Genomic DNA, 17,839 nt, shown 5'->3' on the forward strand with positions numbered 1-17,839 from the left:
GTGAGGCCCCTCCCCCTGACCCCGCCCCCCGGAGCCGCCCCGCCCGGGCCCCCGCGGGATCGTAGCGGCTCTCGCTCAGAGACAGGGCAGGCGGAGGCAGTCCAGTGTTTGGCTTTTATTGAGACACGGTTTTCTCTGCTCATATAACTTATCTAATTAAAATATTCATCTCCGTTACCACAAAAAGGAACATAGAAAATCCTATGTACACGATCGGGGCCGCAAATCAACCCTGCCCCGAGGCGCCCCCTCCCCGGCCCCCGCGTCCAGCCCCAGCGCTAACGCAGCAGCAGAGCTCGGGCTGGGTCCTGGGCCTCCCACCCAGCCTCTGCTGCCCTCTCCGCAGCCCCCACACCTCGTACAGAGGAGGGAGAGCGGGGAGCACAAGGGGCAGCACAAGAAAATCTATTGGTACCCAATTAAAAAGACAGCAAAATTAAATACAGCAAAAAGGCAAGAGGATGAGCTGTTGTTTTACAGTACAACACACACCAAAATGCTGCACGGTGACATTAAAGCATTTGGGACTTCAACAAACCCACAGCACAAGACAGGCCGAGAATGTTGTTCCAAGACCTTCAAAATAAGAAGAGAACAGTGCAAATAAACAACAGGCGTGTGTTCAGAACGGCTAAAAGATGGAAAGAAAGGAAGAAAGAAAAAAGGAGAAAAAGAAAGCAGGAAAGAAACCAACAGAAACCAGCAGCACAGAGGGATTTTCCTGAAGCCCTGCAGGGAAGACGAGGATTCCCCCGTCACCACACACAGACAACTCCACCGGCTCAGGATTTCGCAGCCACAGAAAGTAGAGCTTCTCCAGAGCTGTCAGTACCAAGCATCCACTACCAGCACCTTTTCCATCCAGACAGTAAAGTCCTTGGGCAGCAAACATAGCTTGGGACAGGAGCAGCACCCCCCTTTCCAATCCCGCTAGACCTCTGAGCGCTAACAGAGGCTGTTTCTGACCACTCGGGTCCAAACAGCACCATCCTCTGCTTACATCACCTCAGGTAAGCTTGCTTTCCAGGCAGACATAAACCACAGACACCTTCTCCTCAGTTAGGCTTCCCACTGAACAGCAAGTGCTGCGCTGTGTCCGGCTCATTTGTTGCTGCAGCCATGCCTGAAATCACACACCTCCTGCAACACTTGGGCTCTGACCTTCCCAGAGGATCTGTGTGCCAGGGCACCTCCTCACAATTCCACCAAGCCCAAAATGTGAGTCCACCACATCCTGTTGCACACCTTCCCCTTCCAGAGCTCCAGTTTCTCAGGCACCAAGGACACGTGAGCTTTCCGAACTCTTGCTACCAAGCATGCATATATTAAATCCAAACCACAGTCTGCTTGTCACTCCCCTTCAACCCCAGTCAAGTGGTATCAAGTTCAAAGACTAAAATCCTTGCCTTTTTCCAAAGAGGTGGCAGAGGGAAACAGCCAGGGAAGAGGCAGGATTCCAGCACTGCCTTCCAGATTGGAAAGAAATCCTTCCCAGTTCCACACAGAAAACAAGAGAAAAGTATTCCTTCTTTGCACTAAAAGAGGCCAACTGATGCCTTCGTGCATCTTTAAAAACTCATTTTAATTTCAGAGGCCAAGTCTCCTCTCTCTCTCAAAAATAAGGTTAAAATCTGCCTTGATGCACAGTAAAATTTCATTCCAAGCCCCTTGTAGTTTTCTTTCCAGTAGCCAGCAGAAGACAACAGCAGCAGACACGAAGTCCCCCATGGCTCTTGGCATCCCTGTACAACAGCGTAAGCATCTGTGCAAGGTCTACAGTATCAGCAGAGAGCAGGTCGAGGGCTAAGACTTTATTAAGACAGACAATGAGAGCAAAGCCTCAGGACTGGATGCATTTGCCAAAGGCTCGATAAGCAGAGGGGCCACTGATCCGAGGGGTCCCAGAGAGCCCAGCTGGGGCTCTGGGCCCAGCAGGTACCAGATCATGAGGAAAGACTCCTGGGGCACCCAGGGTCCACTCAGATCAGTGGATTCTTGCCAGCTCGAGTCACAGAGGCTGCCCTTGTGCTGGGACTGGAAGGAGGAGACTACTGGGAGTGACATAAATATCAGTGGGATAGGGGGTAAAATTTAATTAAAACCATTTTATAATTTATTAAAAGGTTAAATAGTAAATAGTCTCTGGATCTTCCACTCTCAGCAGGTGCCAAGACTTCACATTTTCTCGTGTCTGAAGATTCTGTATATCCTTCTTTTGATGGATGACAAAGCCAGAAATAGGATGTTAAGGGCAGGGGCAGAATAGTGGGGGCTTGACAATGAGAAAGGGAATAGAATAAAAGATAAAATACTGCGCTGTCGTCTTGTGCAGATCGAAGTTTCTCCCAGCAGCTGCAGCCTCCAAAGAGTTCAAAGGAAAGGTCCGTTTGGGTACCTTGTCGCCCTTCGGTGCCCCCCATGAGAGGGGAAATCCCAGAGCTGTGCTGCAAATTTATCTCCGAGAGAACCTGTTTTTGAAAGCTTTGATAGTCTTTGCCATCATGGGTGCAATTTCTGCAACACAGAAATAAAAACCCAAATCAAACAAAAAAACCCCACATCAGTATCCTGGGGTGCAGGAAGAAGAGCATGGGGAGGATGCAAGGGGGATTCTCCTCCCACTTTGTTCTGCCCTAGGGAGGTCCCATCTGGAATTCAGTGTCCAGTTCTGGGCTCCCCAGCTTCAGAAAGACAAAGAAGAGCAGCCAGCAGAGGGCACAGAGATGAGGAGGACACTGGAGCATCTCCCGTAGGAGGATAGGCTGGGAGACCTGTGTCTGTCCAGCTTGGAGAAGAGCAGACAGAGAGGGATATTCTAATCAATATTTCACAGGTGGGGGCAGGAGCAGGGAGCCAGACCCTGATAAGTGGTGCCCAGCAACAGGACAAAGGGCACCGGGCACAAACTGGAGCTTGGAAAGTTCCGCCTGAACATGAGGAAAAGCTTCTTTCCTGTGCTGGCGATGGAGCAGTGGAATCTGCTGCCCAGGAAGGGAGTGGAGCCTCCTCTGGAGAAATCCAAACCTGCCTGGATGTGCTGCTGTACAACCTGCTCTGCGTGACCCTGCTTTAAGCAGGGGATGGACTGGATGAGCTCAAGGGGACCATTCCAACCCCACCATTCTGGGATTCTGTGATTAAAGGAGCAGTCACAGCTTTGGAGAACAGTTCAAAACTGCAGCCCTGGCAAAGCAGAGGCAAGGCAGGCATCAGCGTATGCTCCCTGACCACAGCCTGTCATACTTTCAGGTCACAGATGGAGGAGAGCCCTCTGCTTTCCCTCCCTGCTTCCTTCGAAAGAGAGCTGCACTCCAATGGTATTGTCCCAAATGGCTGCCTAGACACGGAAGGACAGCCAGAGAGGAAAGCAAGGTTTCTGCTTCTCTAGTACCCTTTGGAGAGGCTGACAGAGTCAGCACTGAGTGGGCAGTTGCATCAGATGGTTCCTTAATGCTCTCTCTCATGCAAGGAGTTTGAACAGCCTTTGCCTCCCACTCCTGCGGGAGCACAGAGAGGCCACCAGCATCACCCTTCCTGCACAGCCTGGGTTGCTCTTAGAGCAGAAACAGTAGCTTCGTGTTTGTAAAGAAGGAGCTCTAGGAGCACAAGCAGATGTTCTGCAGTTTGCACTTACTCTTCACTGGCGGTTTCCTGGGGTCATAGGAGGAGAAGGTGCTACCTGAAGACGGGACAGAATGGGCGCTGCTGGTGCTGGGCCCATCGTAAGACTGCTCCTCACTCACACGAGTGTGGCTTTTGCTAGATGTGTACAGGACTGGTTTTATTCTGAAACAGAGACAGGACAGACATTTCAGTAAAGGAGGCTGTGGTTTGGTGCAATTCTTTAGATACAAGCCACCTTTGTTAACAATAGCATGGAACCAGCACCGACCACGATCTCCGTGCTTCCCAGCGAGAAAAGAGCTGGTACAGTTCCAAGTTTCACTGCAAACGGACCTCCTAAACATGCAGCAACCTCTCCTGCCAGGATGCAGAGCTTCAGGGGGAAGCTGGCAGGGGCGTACCAGCAAGTACTACTGCTAAGCACTCACTTGGTCTTCTCTGGCATAAGAGGTCCTCCAGTCCCAAACTTCTCTTGTCTCCTTCGCACGTCCCGAGGGGGCTTTGCAGCAGAGTTCACAAAGGCCATTTTGGCTACTCGACCTGCAGGAGGCCAGAGGGGAACATTGCTTAGGCCCAGCTGATTAGAAAGGAGGCCCCTCAGGGCTTGTCTTATGACATCAAGCTCCACCACCTTTTCCTAGTCCATCCATTCCAAAGCTCGGGCAATAGACTCTAAGGTTTGAGCCTCTTGCACTTCCACCATGGGCTCTAAGAAATCAAACTGATCAGGTCAGTAGTTCTCATGTGTTCACAGTAAGAGCGGGAATACTTCCCACCACCCTGGTATTCTTCAGCCTCAGCATTGAGAGAAGACCCTCTTGCAGAAAAGGAGGCGCCTCCGCAGCCCTGCACGTTCTTGCAAGGAATTATTGCTGTGAGGTCTGTATCAGCAACACTAGGGATGAAACTGGGAGCCTCCTATGCTGCTAAGGTAAGGTTGCCACAAAGAACAGTGAAGCAACTCCTAAATTGGACTTAAACCAGTCACTCCAATGGACCTTCCCCACATATCAGGCCATGTTCCCAGGCTCCTCTCAGATCATTCAGCCCTGTTTTACCTTTGGGTTTGTTGGCATGAGCTGAGCCAATGTTCCGTGCTAACATGAGCAGACGCTGCTCTCTTGCGTCATGAAGTCGAAGGTACATCTCCCGCCAGGACTCGAACTCTTCTGGCTTCTCGTTCTTGAAGTCTCGGAGACAGTGATTGTGCCACAGTTGATCTGTATCCTCTATTAGGACCTGAAAGAAACCCACACTTAAGCTGTTATCCCGCCTGGCACCTTCACCCCCGTCTCCCTCAGCACCAGCCAGTGCCAGCGGCCCTAGAATCCCTCAGAGGGCATCACAGCTTAGGGGTCAGCTGGCAGCAAGATGTGGGCAAGTGGCAAATGCAGGAACTCAGGACTAGCAAAAGCCACCTCTTGTTGCGAAGAGCATTGTTCTTTACTGTTCTGCTATTGCAGATGGGGACAGAGGGTCAACTCTCAAGTGTCACCATCCCTTCCCCAGGCCCAGGCACTCACATGATTACATTCCTCAATGCGATACAGCTGCTCTGGGGTGCATTTCTCCAACACTGGCTCCAGCACTGAGAACGGGACACCACCCACTTCATAGATAGCTAGAGAGAAGCAAGATGCACAGAGTATTGGTCCTGCTCTTTCTTTGCCAAGGAAAGGGCTTGACACCCCGAAACGCAGTGGAAAAAACAGCAGAGCTGCCTGCCACTGCACAACCTGAGGGGACAGAAGAAGGAACTGGGGGTGCAACGGCTCTAGTGGGTCGTCAGGCAGCAAGGTCTCCAACTTAAGAAGTGCCTGAACTTACACTGAGGTCTCTCCTCTGTTGGTTTGCTTGCCTTGTGACAAGGGGGAAAGAAGTGTTCCCATGCTCTCAGCCAGATGCTGCCAGCCTATACACAATGAAGTTACCAAGACTTCAGTACCTCTGCATAACAAGATGATTTGGAGGGACACTGCCAAGAATTCAGCAGAACGTTACATCCTGCCAGTGTACAAACATCACTGAACGGCATTGTCCTTGATATTTTCAATACAACAGATGAGGAAAGAAACTTACAGTCAATGTTGTTACTGAGGACTCTGATGCATTGCTGATACAAAGACATCATCTTTGGGAGGTAGGCAGTTTTAGAGCCTGAATAAACTTGCATCTTTGAATTCAACCGACGGCCTGTAAAACCTGCTTCACTCTCTTCAACTGGTGAGGACACTGCTATAAAGAGAAAGACTTTGAGTAAGGAGAGAACAGAGGAAAGAAGAGCCCACCTTGAAGAATGGCACAGGAGACATGGATCAGTCACCCAGAAGCAACTTAGAGGGCCGAGTCTTCTCTAAGACAGCTGCACTGCAGTTCAGGAAAGGTAAGTCCAAAGCCCAAGCCTACAGCAAGGTCAGCAAAGGATCTTCCTCATTTCTGCCAGAGCGTGTGGAAAAGTAGCCACTTTTTCTCTAAAACCCAGTCTTTGGGCATCAGAGGCAGGACAACCTACCCCAGCAGAAAGACCTGAACCTAGCCAGCATCCGCTCTCACTCCCTCCCACAAACAGCAGCTGGAGCCCATTTCAGACCTCTTTTCCCACCCCACATACCTTTCCTTTTTGTCTGGGAGCAGGTAATGGATTCGATTGAAGGAAGAGGGCGATAATTGGCCTGGATCGGGGGCAGTGGGATGTCTGGTAATGTTGGTACCACATCAAAAATTATCTGGAAGGAGAGGATATACATGCAACTAAGTCGAGAATTCAGCAGAAATTTACATCTTGCCAGTGTACAAACAGCATGGAACTCAACTGTCTTTGATGTTTTGAACAAGGCACTCAATTCTGAAAGGCTTGTACCAGGAAAAAGCCTCGGGGGAGGCTGCACTCCTGCCACACTACAAGAAGCTGCGCTCTCACACCAGTTCTCCCATTTCTGGAGACCAGTATATTTAGCTAACAAAACTGCAGTACTGCTATAGACAAAAAGGTCTCTTTTAGAGAAGCACAAATACTGGAGGAGAGGCATGGCGCCCTTGCTAGCAGGTGGAGATGCACTGCGCATCAGGCCGGATCCTACACTGACTCACATCTAAACATAGTCTGCAGGCTTATCGAGTACATTGTGCCCAACATGATTCCACAGGAGTCTTCAGATGAAGGAGTTCTATTCTATTCTCTCCATCTTTGAACAAACAGAATTTTGCCTCTTGCATTTTTTCTCCTCCCCCTTCACCCACTTTGCCAGCAGAGTTCCACTCTAATGGCATCAAACCATGCCTGCAGCATCAGGCACAAGACAGATATGGTGTCTCCCAGGAGGAACTGGGAGTCACAGGCTTAGACAGTGATGAGACACAACAAGCACAGCCTGACATGGAAAACAGCCCAGCACTTCCGAGGGCAAAACTAGTAACCCCCAGAGGGCAGAGGAGTGACAGCAGCGGATCCCCCCTTCTTTGTTCCCTTTCAGACCTCTAAAACCTTACCCTGTTTGGTTTAGGAGGCTCTGGTAGTTTCTTCTCTGCCTTTTTCTCGCTCATTTGCTTGTGGCTTGGACTTTTCCGACTCGAGTTCGAGCTGTTGGTACTGGCTTTGGATCCATTCTGTTTGCTGTGGCCTCGGTCTTTCTCCACAGGTGCCACAGAGGGTTTGACCACTTTCTTCTTCTTTTTCTGGGGCTGGTCGTAGCTGAGGTATGACTCAAAGGACATTGTAGGCTGTTCAAATTCATCCTCCCCTTCCCCGTCCCCAGAATTTGAGGAAAAGCCCACTGATTTTTTGTGCACATCAGAGACTTTGCGCTTCCTCTCTGAAGATTTTGAGCTCCCAGAAACCCCCTTTTCTTTAATCCTATTTGACAAGTCACCCTCAGCTTTCCCTTTCTCCCGCTCTGTGTTTGAGGTCTCCAGGCTCAACCTGGGCTTTTCCAATTTGCTTTTTTCAGAGTCCCGATGTTTTTCCTTCTTAACATGGTTGTCCAAGCACTCTTCCAAGTGTGGCAATCTGTGCAACTTCTCCTTTCTGTCGGTGCTGCTTTCTCGTTTCTTCTCCTTCTTGGTGCCAGCTGACATCCTCTGCTTCTCCTTTGTGCCCCCTGCTACAGGGGCTTCTCGGAGCTGCTCTTTGAAAGAGCTTTTGTGCAATCCTTCTGGGCTGCAGGCAGTGGGCCTGTCCTCCCCTCTGCCATCAGGTCGCCGCTTTTTGGGAGAAGACTTGTGCTCTTTGTTTCCACTCACGTTCCCTTTGTTGTACAACTCACCAGGGCTCCTCTCCCGGCCTCCCACCAGCTTTTCCTGAAAACTGTGGCCTTTACTGGCTTTCCGATGAAACACCGGCGGCTCTTCCTGCTCCTCAGAGGTGTATGGGTCTGTGTACATATCCTGAGGGCTCTCGCTCAGCTCAGGTGATGCAGCCTGTCCATAGTCCGAGTTCTCCTGATCTGAAGAGAGCCCTGGGGAAGATCTGCCCCAACCTTTCCCTTCATGGCTGCTATAGCTGTACGTCTCATGGGCTCTCTCTGGCCTAGGATGCCTTTTGGACTTCTTTTCCCTATGATCTGGGCTATAGGACTGGCTGCAAGATGGCTGGAAGGGCTCTGAACACTCCTGCTCAGGTTCCTCATCCTCTCTGAGGGATGCTTCTTGACGTCTTTTGCTTGAACTGCTCCTCTCATAGTCACGGTCTTCAGAAACTAGGTTATTTCTGAAGGGACAAAAGCCCAAAAGAGTTAGATTAAAACTTCCCACTAGGAATTAAAAGAGCTGCTCCCCATGCTCCACGTGGATGGGAACCTGTCTCACAGAATGCTAAGCTTGTATTGGGTAGTTTTGTGGCAACAATAACACTAGTTCTCTGGAACATCAACATTCAGGGATTTAGAATCTGCATTTCTAGTGCAGGAATCTATTAAGCATTTTTATCAGCACTGGAGACTGCGCAATTCACTGGGGAGCAGAGACAGATGTGAACAGATTTCTCCATGCCTACAGACTCCTGCTTGTGTGGTGCCCACGGGAAACGTTTGGTTTGGCAGCTGAGAATGCAGGGATGCCACAGCCATCAAAATTATCATGAGTAGCTCTGTCCTTAGCACCCACACCTGAATGGCCTCATTGCTGGGTTCAACACAGCTGTCACTACAGCATGGTTGCTTGCATCAACTTTCTGTTTCCATAGGATTTTTTCACACAAAAGCCTTCTTTCAAAGCAAGCCACTTCCTTTCCTCAGGCCGAGAACTTCCTGTCTAAGCGATCACAGAATGGGAAGCAAGCAGATTGCATCTCTCACTTTAGTAAAAGCGCTTTTCTGGCCTCTACTGGAAATCTCTCCATCAAACGGCAAATTCTTGAAAATCGGTCCCTACTTTTAGGCAAAACCGCAGCTGTCAGCAATCCAGCGCTCCATGGCTGGTGGAGGCAGGAGGCTTATTTCAAAACATGGCCAAAACCCCACATGGAGTCAGCATGCTTCTGGCACGAATCTCTCCAGAGCCTTCACTGTGTTTCTGTGGACAGAAGAGTTTATAATCTCCCCTCCTGCAAAACTGTAACCACACTTGGCCATCGAGATAACTGAAGAGGTTAACTCACCTGTCTGCCTCCTGGGACACTGGCACAAGCTTCTTCCACCTGGCTACGAGATTCTTTGCAAAGTCTCCTACAAGCTCGTGCTTCCGCAAACTGTTCACGGTCTTGCCAACACCCGTCTCCTTCATGAAAGAGACAAGACATGGATTCATCTTAGCAAACCAGTCAGCATTCTCACCTCTGCTAAACCTCCTAGAAAGCAAATCAAGTTAACCCGCTAACTATTGCTGCTAGGTAGAAATAAACATCCTTCATCTCACAGCAGAGACACCACATGAATTACATCATGTGTTCAGCAGACATTGTGCCACTGATGACAGCTCTGTAAACCAAAGACGACTTAGCTCTGTCTGCCTCAGTCAAACACTAATTACTTGTATTAATGAGCCAAGTTTGTATTTACTATGGCTGTTGGTAAATGTGAAGACAGAAGTCACCAGTACTTTTAGGGATTGGCACTTCCTAATTTCCTGCTGATTCAGGTGTCGTAAGGAACTGCTCCAACTCCTGTACCCCAGTCAAGCATTAAGCTTTTGGGAGAGCAAGGCCAACACCCGTGACACCAGGCTGGCACAGGTGGTGAGGGAAAGCAGCGTTTCTGTGGCAAACAGGGATCCTGTGCCTTGATAGCCATGATGAAAGCGTGAGAGATTTCACAGCTCTTACCACAAGAATGTCAACCGTGATGGGCAACTCGGACAGCCTCTTCAGACTTTTCAGCAGCTGCAGAGACAAGGAAAGGGTTCAGGCTTGTCATAGAGAATCACACACTGAGATTCACAAGAAAGCAAGTTCTGCACTGCCAGAGAGCTTGTTAGAAAGACCCAAGTACAGTCTGCTGCCACCTTGCTCCAAACCAAGCTCCCGAGAAGCTGAACATGATAAAATAAATAAATATTGAGTCTTTTCTAAAGATTTGCTAGCTGGATGTTGAGGGAAGGAAGCTTTCTAGATGCTCTGGAATATCTAACAGGAAAGCCCTATCTCTCCCACAGACCGTCCACTCAGTGCTGCTGATAGCCTCTCAGCCATAATCTGTGCTGATCCCTTCCATGACCACTGCCTCTCACCCCACTCTTTCCCTTCACCATACACCCGTGAAAAATGTTGTTTTCCTCCCTGTTGACACTGCCAAGGCAGGCCCTGCCAGCGTCCAGCTGCTCCATGAGCCAGTGAGGGAAAAGGAGCCCTCTATGACTTGTACTTCTGCCACCCATCGTTTCCAAGATGTCTGCCGACACTGTAGATCTGCCAGCACCACTGCACCTCACATAATTTCCCACAGCTCAGCTCTTGCCAGACCGGTGCTGTCAGCATTCCCATTGTTCCAGCTCTCATACAGCCCAGGCTCTGCTCACCACAGCTGTGAGAGGTGCCACGCAAAGGGCTGTCCCTCATCCACAAGAACCTCTCCTGAAAACTCTGTGCTCATGCGCAAATTAGCACTGTAGGCCTAAGCTATTTCAGTCACCCCCACTGCCACCACACAAGGATCACAGAGGTTTCCAGGTTTCCTTCCTTTTGAAGGCTCTCCAAAGGGATCTGAACAGGCTGGATGGCTGGGCTGAGACCAATGGCAAGAGGTTTAACAAGGCCAAATGCTGGGCCCTGCACTTGCGGCACAACAACCCTGAGCAGCTCCAGACTAGGAGAAGTCTGGCTGGAAACTGCCTGGAGGAGAAGGACCTGGGGGTGTTGGTTGACGACTGAACCTGAGCCAGCAGCAGCCCAGGTGGCCAAGAAGGCCAATGGCATCTTGGCTTGAGGCAGAAACAGCATGACTAGGAGGTCCAAGGAGGTTATTCTCCCTCTGTACTCGGCACTGATGAGACCGCACCTCGAATCCTGTGTTCAGCGCTGGGCCCCTCACCACAAGAAGGATGTTGAGGCTCTGGAGCGAGTCCAGAGAACAGCAACAAAGCTCGTGAAGGGGCTGGAGAACAAGTCTTACGAGGAGCGGCTGAGGGAACTGGGCTTGTTTAGCCTGGAGAAGAGGAGGCTGAGGGGAGACCTCATTGCTCTCTACAACTACCTGAAAGGAGGTTGCAGAGAAGAGGTAGCTGGCCTCTTCTCCCAAGTGACAGGGGACAGGACAAGAGGGAATGGCCTCAAGCTCTGCCAGGGGAGGTTCAGGCTGGACATTAGAAAAAAATTTTTCACAGAAAGGGTCATTGGGAACTGCAACAGGCTGCCCAGGGATGTGTTTGAGTCACCTTCCCTGGAGGTATTCAAAAGACGGGTGGATGAGGTGACGAGGGGCATGGTTTAGTGGTTGATAGGAATCGTTGGACTCGATGATCCAAGAGGTCTTTTCCAACCTAGTGATTCTGTGAATAAAAAGTTCTTTTAAACTATTTGTAGCTTGGCAGTGTCCAAGCAGGGATACATCTGGGAGCTCTGCACAATGCAGCAAAACCTCGCTTTGCTTGCATGCTCTGTGGGCCACAGGTCCACGTGCATGGAGGCACCAAGGGAGACAGCGCCAGCGCAGTGAGACTTAAGAACTCGTAATCTGTATTTCCAATGGAAACAAGGTGATGCAGCACATCCCACGGCCTTCAGGTGAAATCAGCCAAGCAGACTCAAATCTGGCAGCTTAGCCTGGAAATAACCGAGATCCCACCGGTCCTGTGAGAAAAGGACAGCCAGGCAGAAGACAGGTAACACAAGGCTTGTATCTTGCTGGACACCAGATCAAACAACTTGAGACAGCTCTCCTAAAACACTCCAGCACAGGGAAAAGCTTCAGTCAAGTCGCCACAAGACACATAGCAGAAAAACCTCACTTGTTTCCACTCCAATAAAGTTTTGGTTTATGTGTGTGAATTGTTTTCTTCTTCTAAAAGAAGTCAGCCAGGCTGTTACAATGCTACTAACACACATTAACACATTATGACAGCACAGCTTGGCCTCTTCCTCTCCCTGAGGATGCTCTCTTGTTCATGTTTCCCTTTCCCTCTTTCTTTAGTCCTGCAGCGCAGTTTATATCTTCTCTGCTGGGAGAAAAAGACCATTCCAAAATCCTTACAGCAGCCTCCAAAGTTTCTTTCTCACAATCCTACGCCAGCAGCCCAGTTTTCACCCAGAACCAACATTAACACTAACCACATTACAGCAAGAGGAGAGAGCTGTACGTGATACCAGGCAAGCGCCATTCTCTCATGTCACTGATAAAATGTTTCGAAATGACAAGGCAGGAAAACCGGAGACTGGGGATGGAGCAAGGAGTAGGCAGCACCTGGAGGCACGGTGGATTTGCCCTCCTGACAGGGTAAGGCTGTAGCTGCTACAGAACTGCAGTGGGAATGGTTCTAGAAGCAGAGCCGAAAGCCATTCCGGACATAGGAAGGTTTTTGGAAGATACACAACCCATCTTGACAATGCAACAGCAACAGAATTCAAGCCTAGAAACACCAACACTTCTGAGGACAGAGCTGAAAAGGTATCAGCAATAAAAAGAGTACAGATCACGAGATGTTTCTGCTGGGGAAGGGAAAAGGTTTAAAGGTACTGTCCCACCTCAGAACAGCTTGTGAATGCTTACTGCCTGTCCCTGCCTTTGCAAAACTGACAGGATCAGCAGAGAAAGAAACGACTTACTGGAGAAAAAGGCAGCCTGTGTAATGAGTGCCCGCAGTCTGGCAGTGCCCACAGAAGACAGACAGGCAGTTACTGCCCTGCACTAGCACAAGGGTCAGCAAACAGGAGCACTCATTCTCTGCCCACAGCGTGCTGAGCCAATATTTGAAGTCTTGCGCGTGTTCTCAACACCAGAGAGTCCAATACCCCTGGAACAACTCCTCAGCAGTCCCGCAGCTCCGTTTGGGGCCCCACCACTTAAACCCTGCGCTGGTCCTGGCCGAGAGGGTGAGGAAAAGAACCAGGCCCTCCCCTTGCCTCGACCCCAGCTGGGCTGGGGGGGACACAAGGACCTGCATCGCCAAGGGTCAGCGCTTGAGCAGGCCGTGCGAGGTCTTGGAAAGCGAGCGGTTCTGCAGGTGTTTGCCATGGTTAAACAAAGTCAGCCGAGTGCAGAACAGCCGCTCGGCCCTCCCTGCCTCCTCTGAACTAAGTGAAACACGAACCGAGCGCCGTTAACAGCCACACAGACAACGCGACGTTCCAGAGGCTGCGACACCCCAGAGAACAGGAGGTCGGGACGTGGCGGCCCGCACCTCGGCTCCACCCTCAGCCCAGGTTCCAGCCCCAAGCCCGTCTCGGTGCCCGGCCGAACGCCACCCCGGCCCGGGCGCGGTCCCCGCAGCGGCTCCTGCCCCGGCGATTGCGGGCCCTGCCGCCCCGGCCCCACCCTCCGCCGCGCCGCCCTCACCTTCTTGGGCTCCGCGCCGCCCGCCAGCCGCGCCTGTAGCCGCCCCACGACTTCCAGCACCGACCCCGCCATCTTCACTACGGGACAGGCCGCGGCGGCGGAAGCGGCTTCACCGCCCTCCCGGCGCGCCGGCCGCCATCTTGGCAGCGGGCAGGAAGCGGAAGCGGCGTGGCCGGGCGGGGGCGGGGCGCGCTACCTCCCCGTGGCCCGGGCCGGGCCGGAGGCTTTCCCGGTGTCCAACGTCATCCTCCGCTGTCGCCTGGACCCTTGGGAGGAGCCCAGCACCCACCTCACCACAGCCTCCTTCCAGGAGCGGCAGGGAGCCATGAGGTCTCCCCTCAGCCTCCTACTCTCCGGACTAAACAGCCCGAGCCCCTGGGCTCCAGACCCTTCCGCAGCTCCATTCTCTTTCTCTGGATGTGCTTCGCTCCCTCAACGTCCTTCGTATAGTGGGAGGCCCAGCCCCACCAGCGCCGAGCACTATCTCTGCTCTGCTTCTATTGGCCACACCACGGCTGATCCAAGCCAGGAGCTGGCCACTGCTGGTTCACATTCAGCCCTAGGTGATATACTAGTCTCGTTCCTGAGGGATGTGCAGAGAAGACTTGGAAAAACATTATAATTTCTAGGAAATTCCAATATTTAACTTCTATTTTCACTTAAAGAAAAAGCTGAAGCTGCAAATTTTCCTGAGGAATGGGTAGTGTGAACAAAATGCACATTTAGAAACATCAATGTATTTTTTACACTGAAAGGGTATTCCCAGCTCTCTTTCTCAATCTTCAGCTGGGTGACAGAAACAAATACTTTCACATCCAAATAGAGAGAGCAGGCTTTATGCTCTGGTTTCAGGACTGATGCCTGCACCCCAGGATGTGACACTGCAACGGATGAACCCTTGGTGTAAACCGAGGTAGCCCCATGAAACGCTGCAGTACCAGGGATGGCTCAAGTGCCTTTGTTTCCAAATCCTCTTGGCTTCTGCACAATCCCACAGAAAGCGGGGTCTGCAGGCACCTGTGCTGTCCCTGCTCCCTCTGCTCACCCAGGCAGTGGAGCTCAGCCAGGCTGGCACTGCTTGCTTTACCGCTTTACGGTTCCACTCTTTCAAGAGGATAGGTGCAGCGACTCCTTTGCCTTCCCGTTCCAGGGCACCCACAAAATCCACAACAGAAATATGGGTTAGAAAATTTTATTTGCCGTTTTGGTAACAGGAGCTGCTCATTTCCCAGGAAGGATGATGCCATCATACTGTGAGGACAAAAAGAGAGCCAAGTGAGAAAGTGTGCTGTTCTGCTGCGCAGGAACCGAGCAGCATTCGCTCCCCACCAGCCAGACACCGCTGCCACCACACCAGCTCTCCTGCAGCCAACTCTTCCACTTTGAGCTGTGCTGTTCACTTCCAAGGGCTTTATTCCTATGAGCATTAAACCCTGCTTAGCCACCCCACAAAACAAGCCCCACCCTTCGCAGACTGAGCTGACCACAACCACATGTATTCCTACTAGTCCCAGGATTTAGCTCCTGGAGAACTGCCACAAGAAGCAGAACTAGGCATAAGTAGGGAAGAGACATTCAGTAGGAGCGGGCCAGAGCTTGCCCCATGCAAGGAACAGCTGGGGCAGATCTAGGTTGAGTAGCCAGAAAACAGCCTCCAGACAGGCTGCCCACCCATCCACCTCTGACAAAGCATTAGTAAACCCCACCTCCAAATATTTCCAATCAAGCTTTCAGCATCTCCCACCCATTAACCACTTTATCAGAGTGCACCATGAACAGATAAACTGGAGTTGTTTTATTTAGATTGCTCCATCCTCCAAGCTTGCCAGCTGAGGTAGGAGCTGCATCAGATGAACAAATCCTAACCCTGCCTTTTCACCCGTCATTCATGTACACACACCTCCAAACAGTGGCAGACAGACTGACACCAGAGCAAGTATTTCCAGCTATCCAACAGGAGCGGCTCTTTCAGATCAGCACATAAAAAAGGCTATGAACAGCACTTGTGCTCAAAGGCAGCTTCCACGGCCCCAGAGCAGTGAAAAGGAATGATTTCAACAGTGACCACGATCTCCTGCCCTGAGACTTCTCCGCAGTGAAGTGTTTTGCTGATACTTGCTAGGAAACTTGGGACACAGAAATAAAGAGGGACTTTACCTTCTGCTGAAACCAGCGCATGGCTTCTTCCTTCCCAATCCTGTGTTTGGCTCCTATGTGTCCAGTCTTGCGCTTCTTGTCAGCAATGCTGAAGCCAGGCCTGCCCAGCACCTACCAGGAGAGGAGGACACAGCACTATTTTGTTCTGGTGCATCTTTATTTTCTTAAACTTAAGAGTTTTCTAGGTGGGAAGGCTAGAATTTCCACTTCAGTAACATCTCCTTACTGAGTGCAATGACTCAAACTTGCCAGCCTCCGCTGTGCTGCATGACCCAGCCCTCTGAATGCAGGGAGAACGTTCCAGCAATTCAGCCCTTCTTGAAGCCCCCACTGCGTTATCCTTCCCCAAACCCAGCACAGCTGTTCCACCTTATCCCAACAGTACCAGTGACAGCAACAGCATTTGCTTCTGAAGAGGCTTTTGAGAGACATCACAAACCAGGGATTTTGCAGCAGCCCTGGGAATCTCAGTTTAGATTTGGTGACATCTTTCCACCTTCCACCACTGGTCAGCATGTTAGCGCAAGCCTGTTATAGTTCCAGGCTCCTTCTAGAGCTTTCATACAAGCCTGGTATAGCAAGGAAGCAGGGAATACGCACCACATAGAAGTCCAAGCCATAGATACCAATGCTGGGATCATATTTAATCCCCAGGTCGATGTGCTCCTGGATTCCAAAGCCAAAGTTCCCAGTGTCTGAGAAATTGTTTTTTCTCAATTCGTATTCTCGCACCTGAAACACATTTTGTCAGTCACCATTTCATGACTGCAAACAGAGTACAAGTCCTGTGTGTCCCAACTGCTGTCAGACCCAGAGCTGGCTCACGTTCTGCAAAGTCCTTTAGCCCCCAGATTGCACCCCCACAGCCTGCTCATAAACCACAGCTGCAAAGAACCTCACGAGCAAGCAGCAAGTCACACCCACTGGCTCTCAAATGAGCATCAACAGCAACCAGAGAGAGAAACAGTACACATCCAATGACCCGTGTACAGACAAACCTCCTGTAACCAGATCAGATGCAGCATTCCAAAGCCCACAACTCCTCAGATGCTAGGGATCAAGCTCTGTTCTTTGACAAATCAAACACCCAGATCCACAGAATTCTCACCTTTAATCCCTTCTCGAGAATTTCCTCTGCTTTAGCCCCACGAACCGTGCAATGAACAGCAATCTTCTCATTCCTCCTGATTCCGAAGGACCTGACAGTGTATCGGGCTGCAGGCAGCAATAATCACACTTAAAGGCTGTTCAAGGAAATCCCACCCAGGGGATCCAGAGCTTACTTAAGACAACTGCAAAAATTACTCTAAAGGAAAAAGAATCGAGGCAACCACACGTTCATTCTGTGGGGATGAAGGCAAAGCAACAGCCCAAGTCTGGAGCTTGGACGGAGCTCACAGAAATAACCATGCTTAAGGCCCCCAATGCTGAGGACGGAGTGAGCGTCCCCGAAAGCCGCGCTCGCCTCACCCGCTGCGCTCGGGGCAGGGCACGAAGAGGCGCCCCGCAGCCCTCACCTTTGGAGAAGACGGGTGTCTGCCCCGTCAGCTGCTCCAGCACCTTGGCCGCCCGCGTCAGCCGGTCCCCGCTCTCCCCGACGCAGATGTTCAGGCAGAGCTTGCGGATGCGCAGCTCCCGCATGGGGTTCTCCTTCTCACCCTGGTCTTGCTGCGGGAAGACGAGCGGTTATCAGGGCGGCGCCCCGGACAGGGAACGGCCGGGCCGCGCCCGCAGCGCGCACCGAGACCGCATCGGGCCCCTCTCACGGCAGCCGCTGCAGGGCCCCCGCCGGACCCTCCCTGCCCGCACCGGCCCCGGACCCTCCCTCCCCGCCTCCCGTGCTCCCTCGCGCCCGCGCCGCGCCCAGCCGACCCCCACCGAGGGCGGATGGCACCGGATAGAGGCCGCGGGGCCCGACCCGTCCACCACTCACCGCCATGGCGGGGGCGCGGAAGAGAGCGGCCGCTGCGGCCGCGGGGCCTTGTGGGGCGGCGCTCGCGGGGCGGCGCCCCCTGGCGGCCGGAGGGCGGCGTGCGCGCTGCCTCCATTTTGCTGCCGGGCCCAGGCGGACCGCGCCCCGTTAGCAACGCCCCTAGCGCAGGCCACGCCCAGGCTGGCCGCGCCCCAGCAGCAAACCC

The 17,839-nt window shown here is 51.8% G+C and overlaps 2 protein-coding genes across 3 annotated transcripts; both read right to left on the minus strand.

Annotated features, from left to right (window-relative positions):
- Window positions 1-102: 102 nt before the first annotated feature.
- On the minus strand, window positions 103-13,699 carry ELOA (elongin A). 2 transcript variants are annotated; one of them, XR_011339003.1, is made up of 12 exons: window positions 13,545-13,699; window positions 9,881-9,937; window positions 9,218-9,336; window positions 7,114-8,329; window positions 6,236-6,350; window positions 5,704-5,859; window positions 5,148-5,245; window positions 4,683-4,863; window positions 4,053-4,164; window positions 3,635-3,786; window positions 1,341-2,514; window positions 103-772 (listed from the first exon to the last, which is right to left on the minus strand). XR_011339003.1 is itself a non-coding variant. In XM_069875095.1 (11 exons), exons 1-11 carry the CDS (start codon window positions 13,614-13,616, stop codon window positions 2,453-2,455), a joined length of 2,340 nt encoding a protein of 779 aa, XP_069731196.1. In that variant the 5' UTR covers window positions 13,617-13,699; the 3' UTR covers window positions 103-2,452. The 2 variants fall into 2 exon arrangements, 1 of the variants encoding a protein (XP_069731196.1); XM_069875095.1 differs by having other exon boundaries at window positions 103-2,514.
- Window positions 13,700-14,720: 1,021 nt separating this feature from the next.
- RPL11 (ribosomal protein L11) lies at window positions 14,721-17,758 on the minus strand. Its single transcript, XM_069875035.1, has 6 exons — window positions 17,635-17,758; window positions 17,219-17,369; window positions 16,810-16,916; window positions 16,302-16,433; window positions 15,702-15,812; window positions 14,721-14,795 (listed from the first exon to the last, which is right to left on the minus strand). The coding sequence occupies exons 1-6, from the start codon at window positions 17,638-17,640 to the stop codon at window positions 14,766-14,768; spliced, it is 537 nt and encodes a 178-aa protein (XP_069731136.1). The 5' UTR covers window positions 17,641-17,758; the 3' UTR covers window positions 14,721-14,765.
- Between the last annotated feature and the right edge of the window lie 81 nt (window positions 17,759-17,839).

The sequence above is a fragment of the Phaenicophaeus curvirostris genome, chromosome 23, assembly GCF_032191515.1.
Source record: "Phaenicophaeus curvirostris isolate KB17595 chromosome 23, BPBGC_Pcur_1.0, whole genome shotgun sequence".
NCBI classification, from domain to species: Eukaryota; Metazoa; Chordata; class Aves; order Cuculiformes; family Cuculidae; genus Phaenicophaeus; species Phaenicophaeus curvirostris.

Bases quoted from the DNA above. Each gene is read 5' to 3' on its own strand.
- RPL11 (XM_069875035.1), bottom strand. The intron at 16,434-16,809 runs GTGAGAATTCTG...AATGTGTTTCAG, and splicing joins TTCTCGAGAAGGGATTAAAG to GTGCGAGAATACGAATTGAG. The intron at 14,796-15,701 runs GTAAAGTCCCTC...TTGTCCTCACAG, and splicing joins TGCGCTGGTTTCAGCAGAAG to TATGATGGCATCATCCTTCC.
- ELOA (XM_069875095.1), bottom strand. From the start codon at position 13,616: ATGGCGGGGTCGGTGCTGGAAGTCGTGGGGCGGCTACAGGCGCGGCTG. The intron at 5,860-6,235 runs GTATGTGGGGTG...TTCTCTTTATAG, and splicing joins CTCCCAGACAAAAAGGAAAG to CAGTGTCCTCACCAGTTGAA. The intron at 4,165-4,682 runs GTAAAACAGGGC...GGCCTCCTGCAG, and splicing joins TCATGCCAACAAACCCAAAG to GTCGAGTAGCCAAAATGGCC.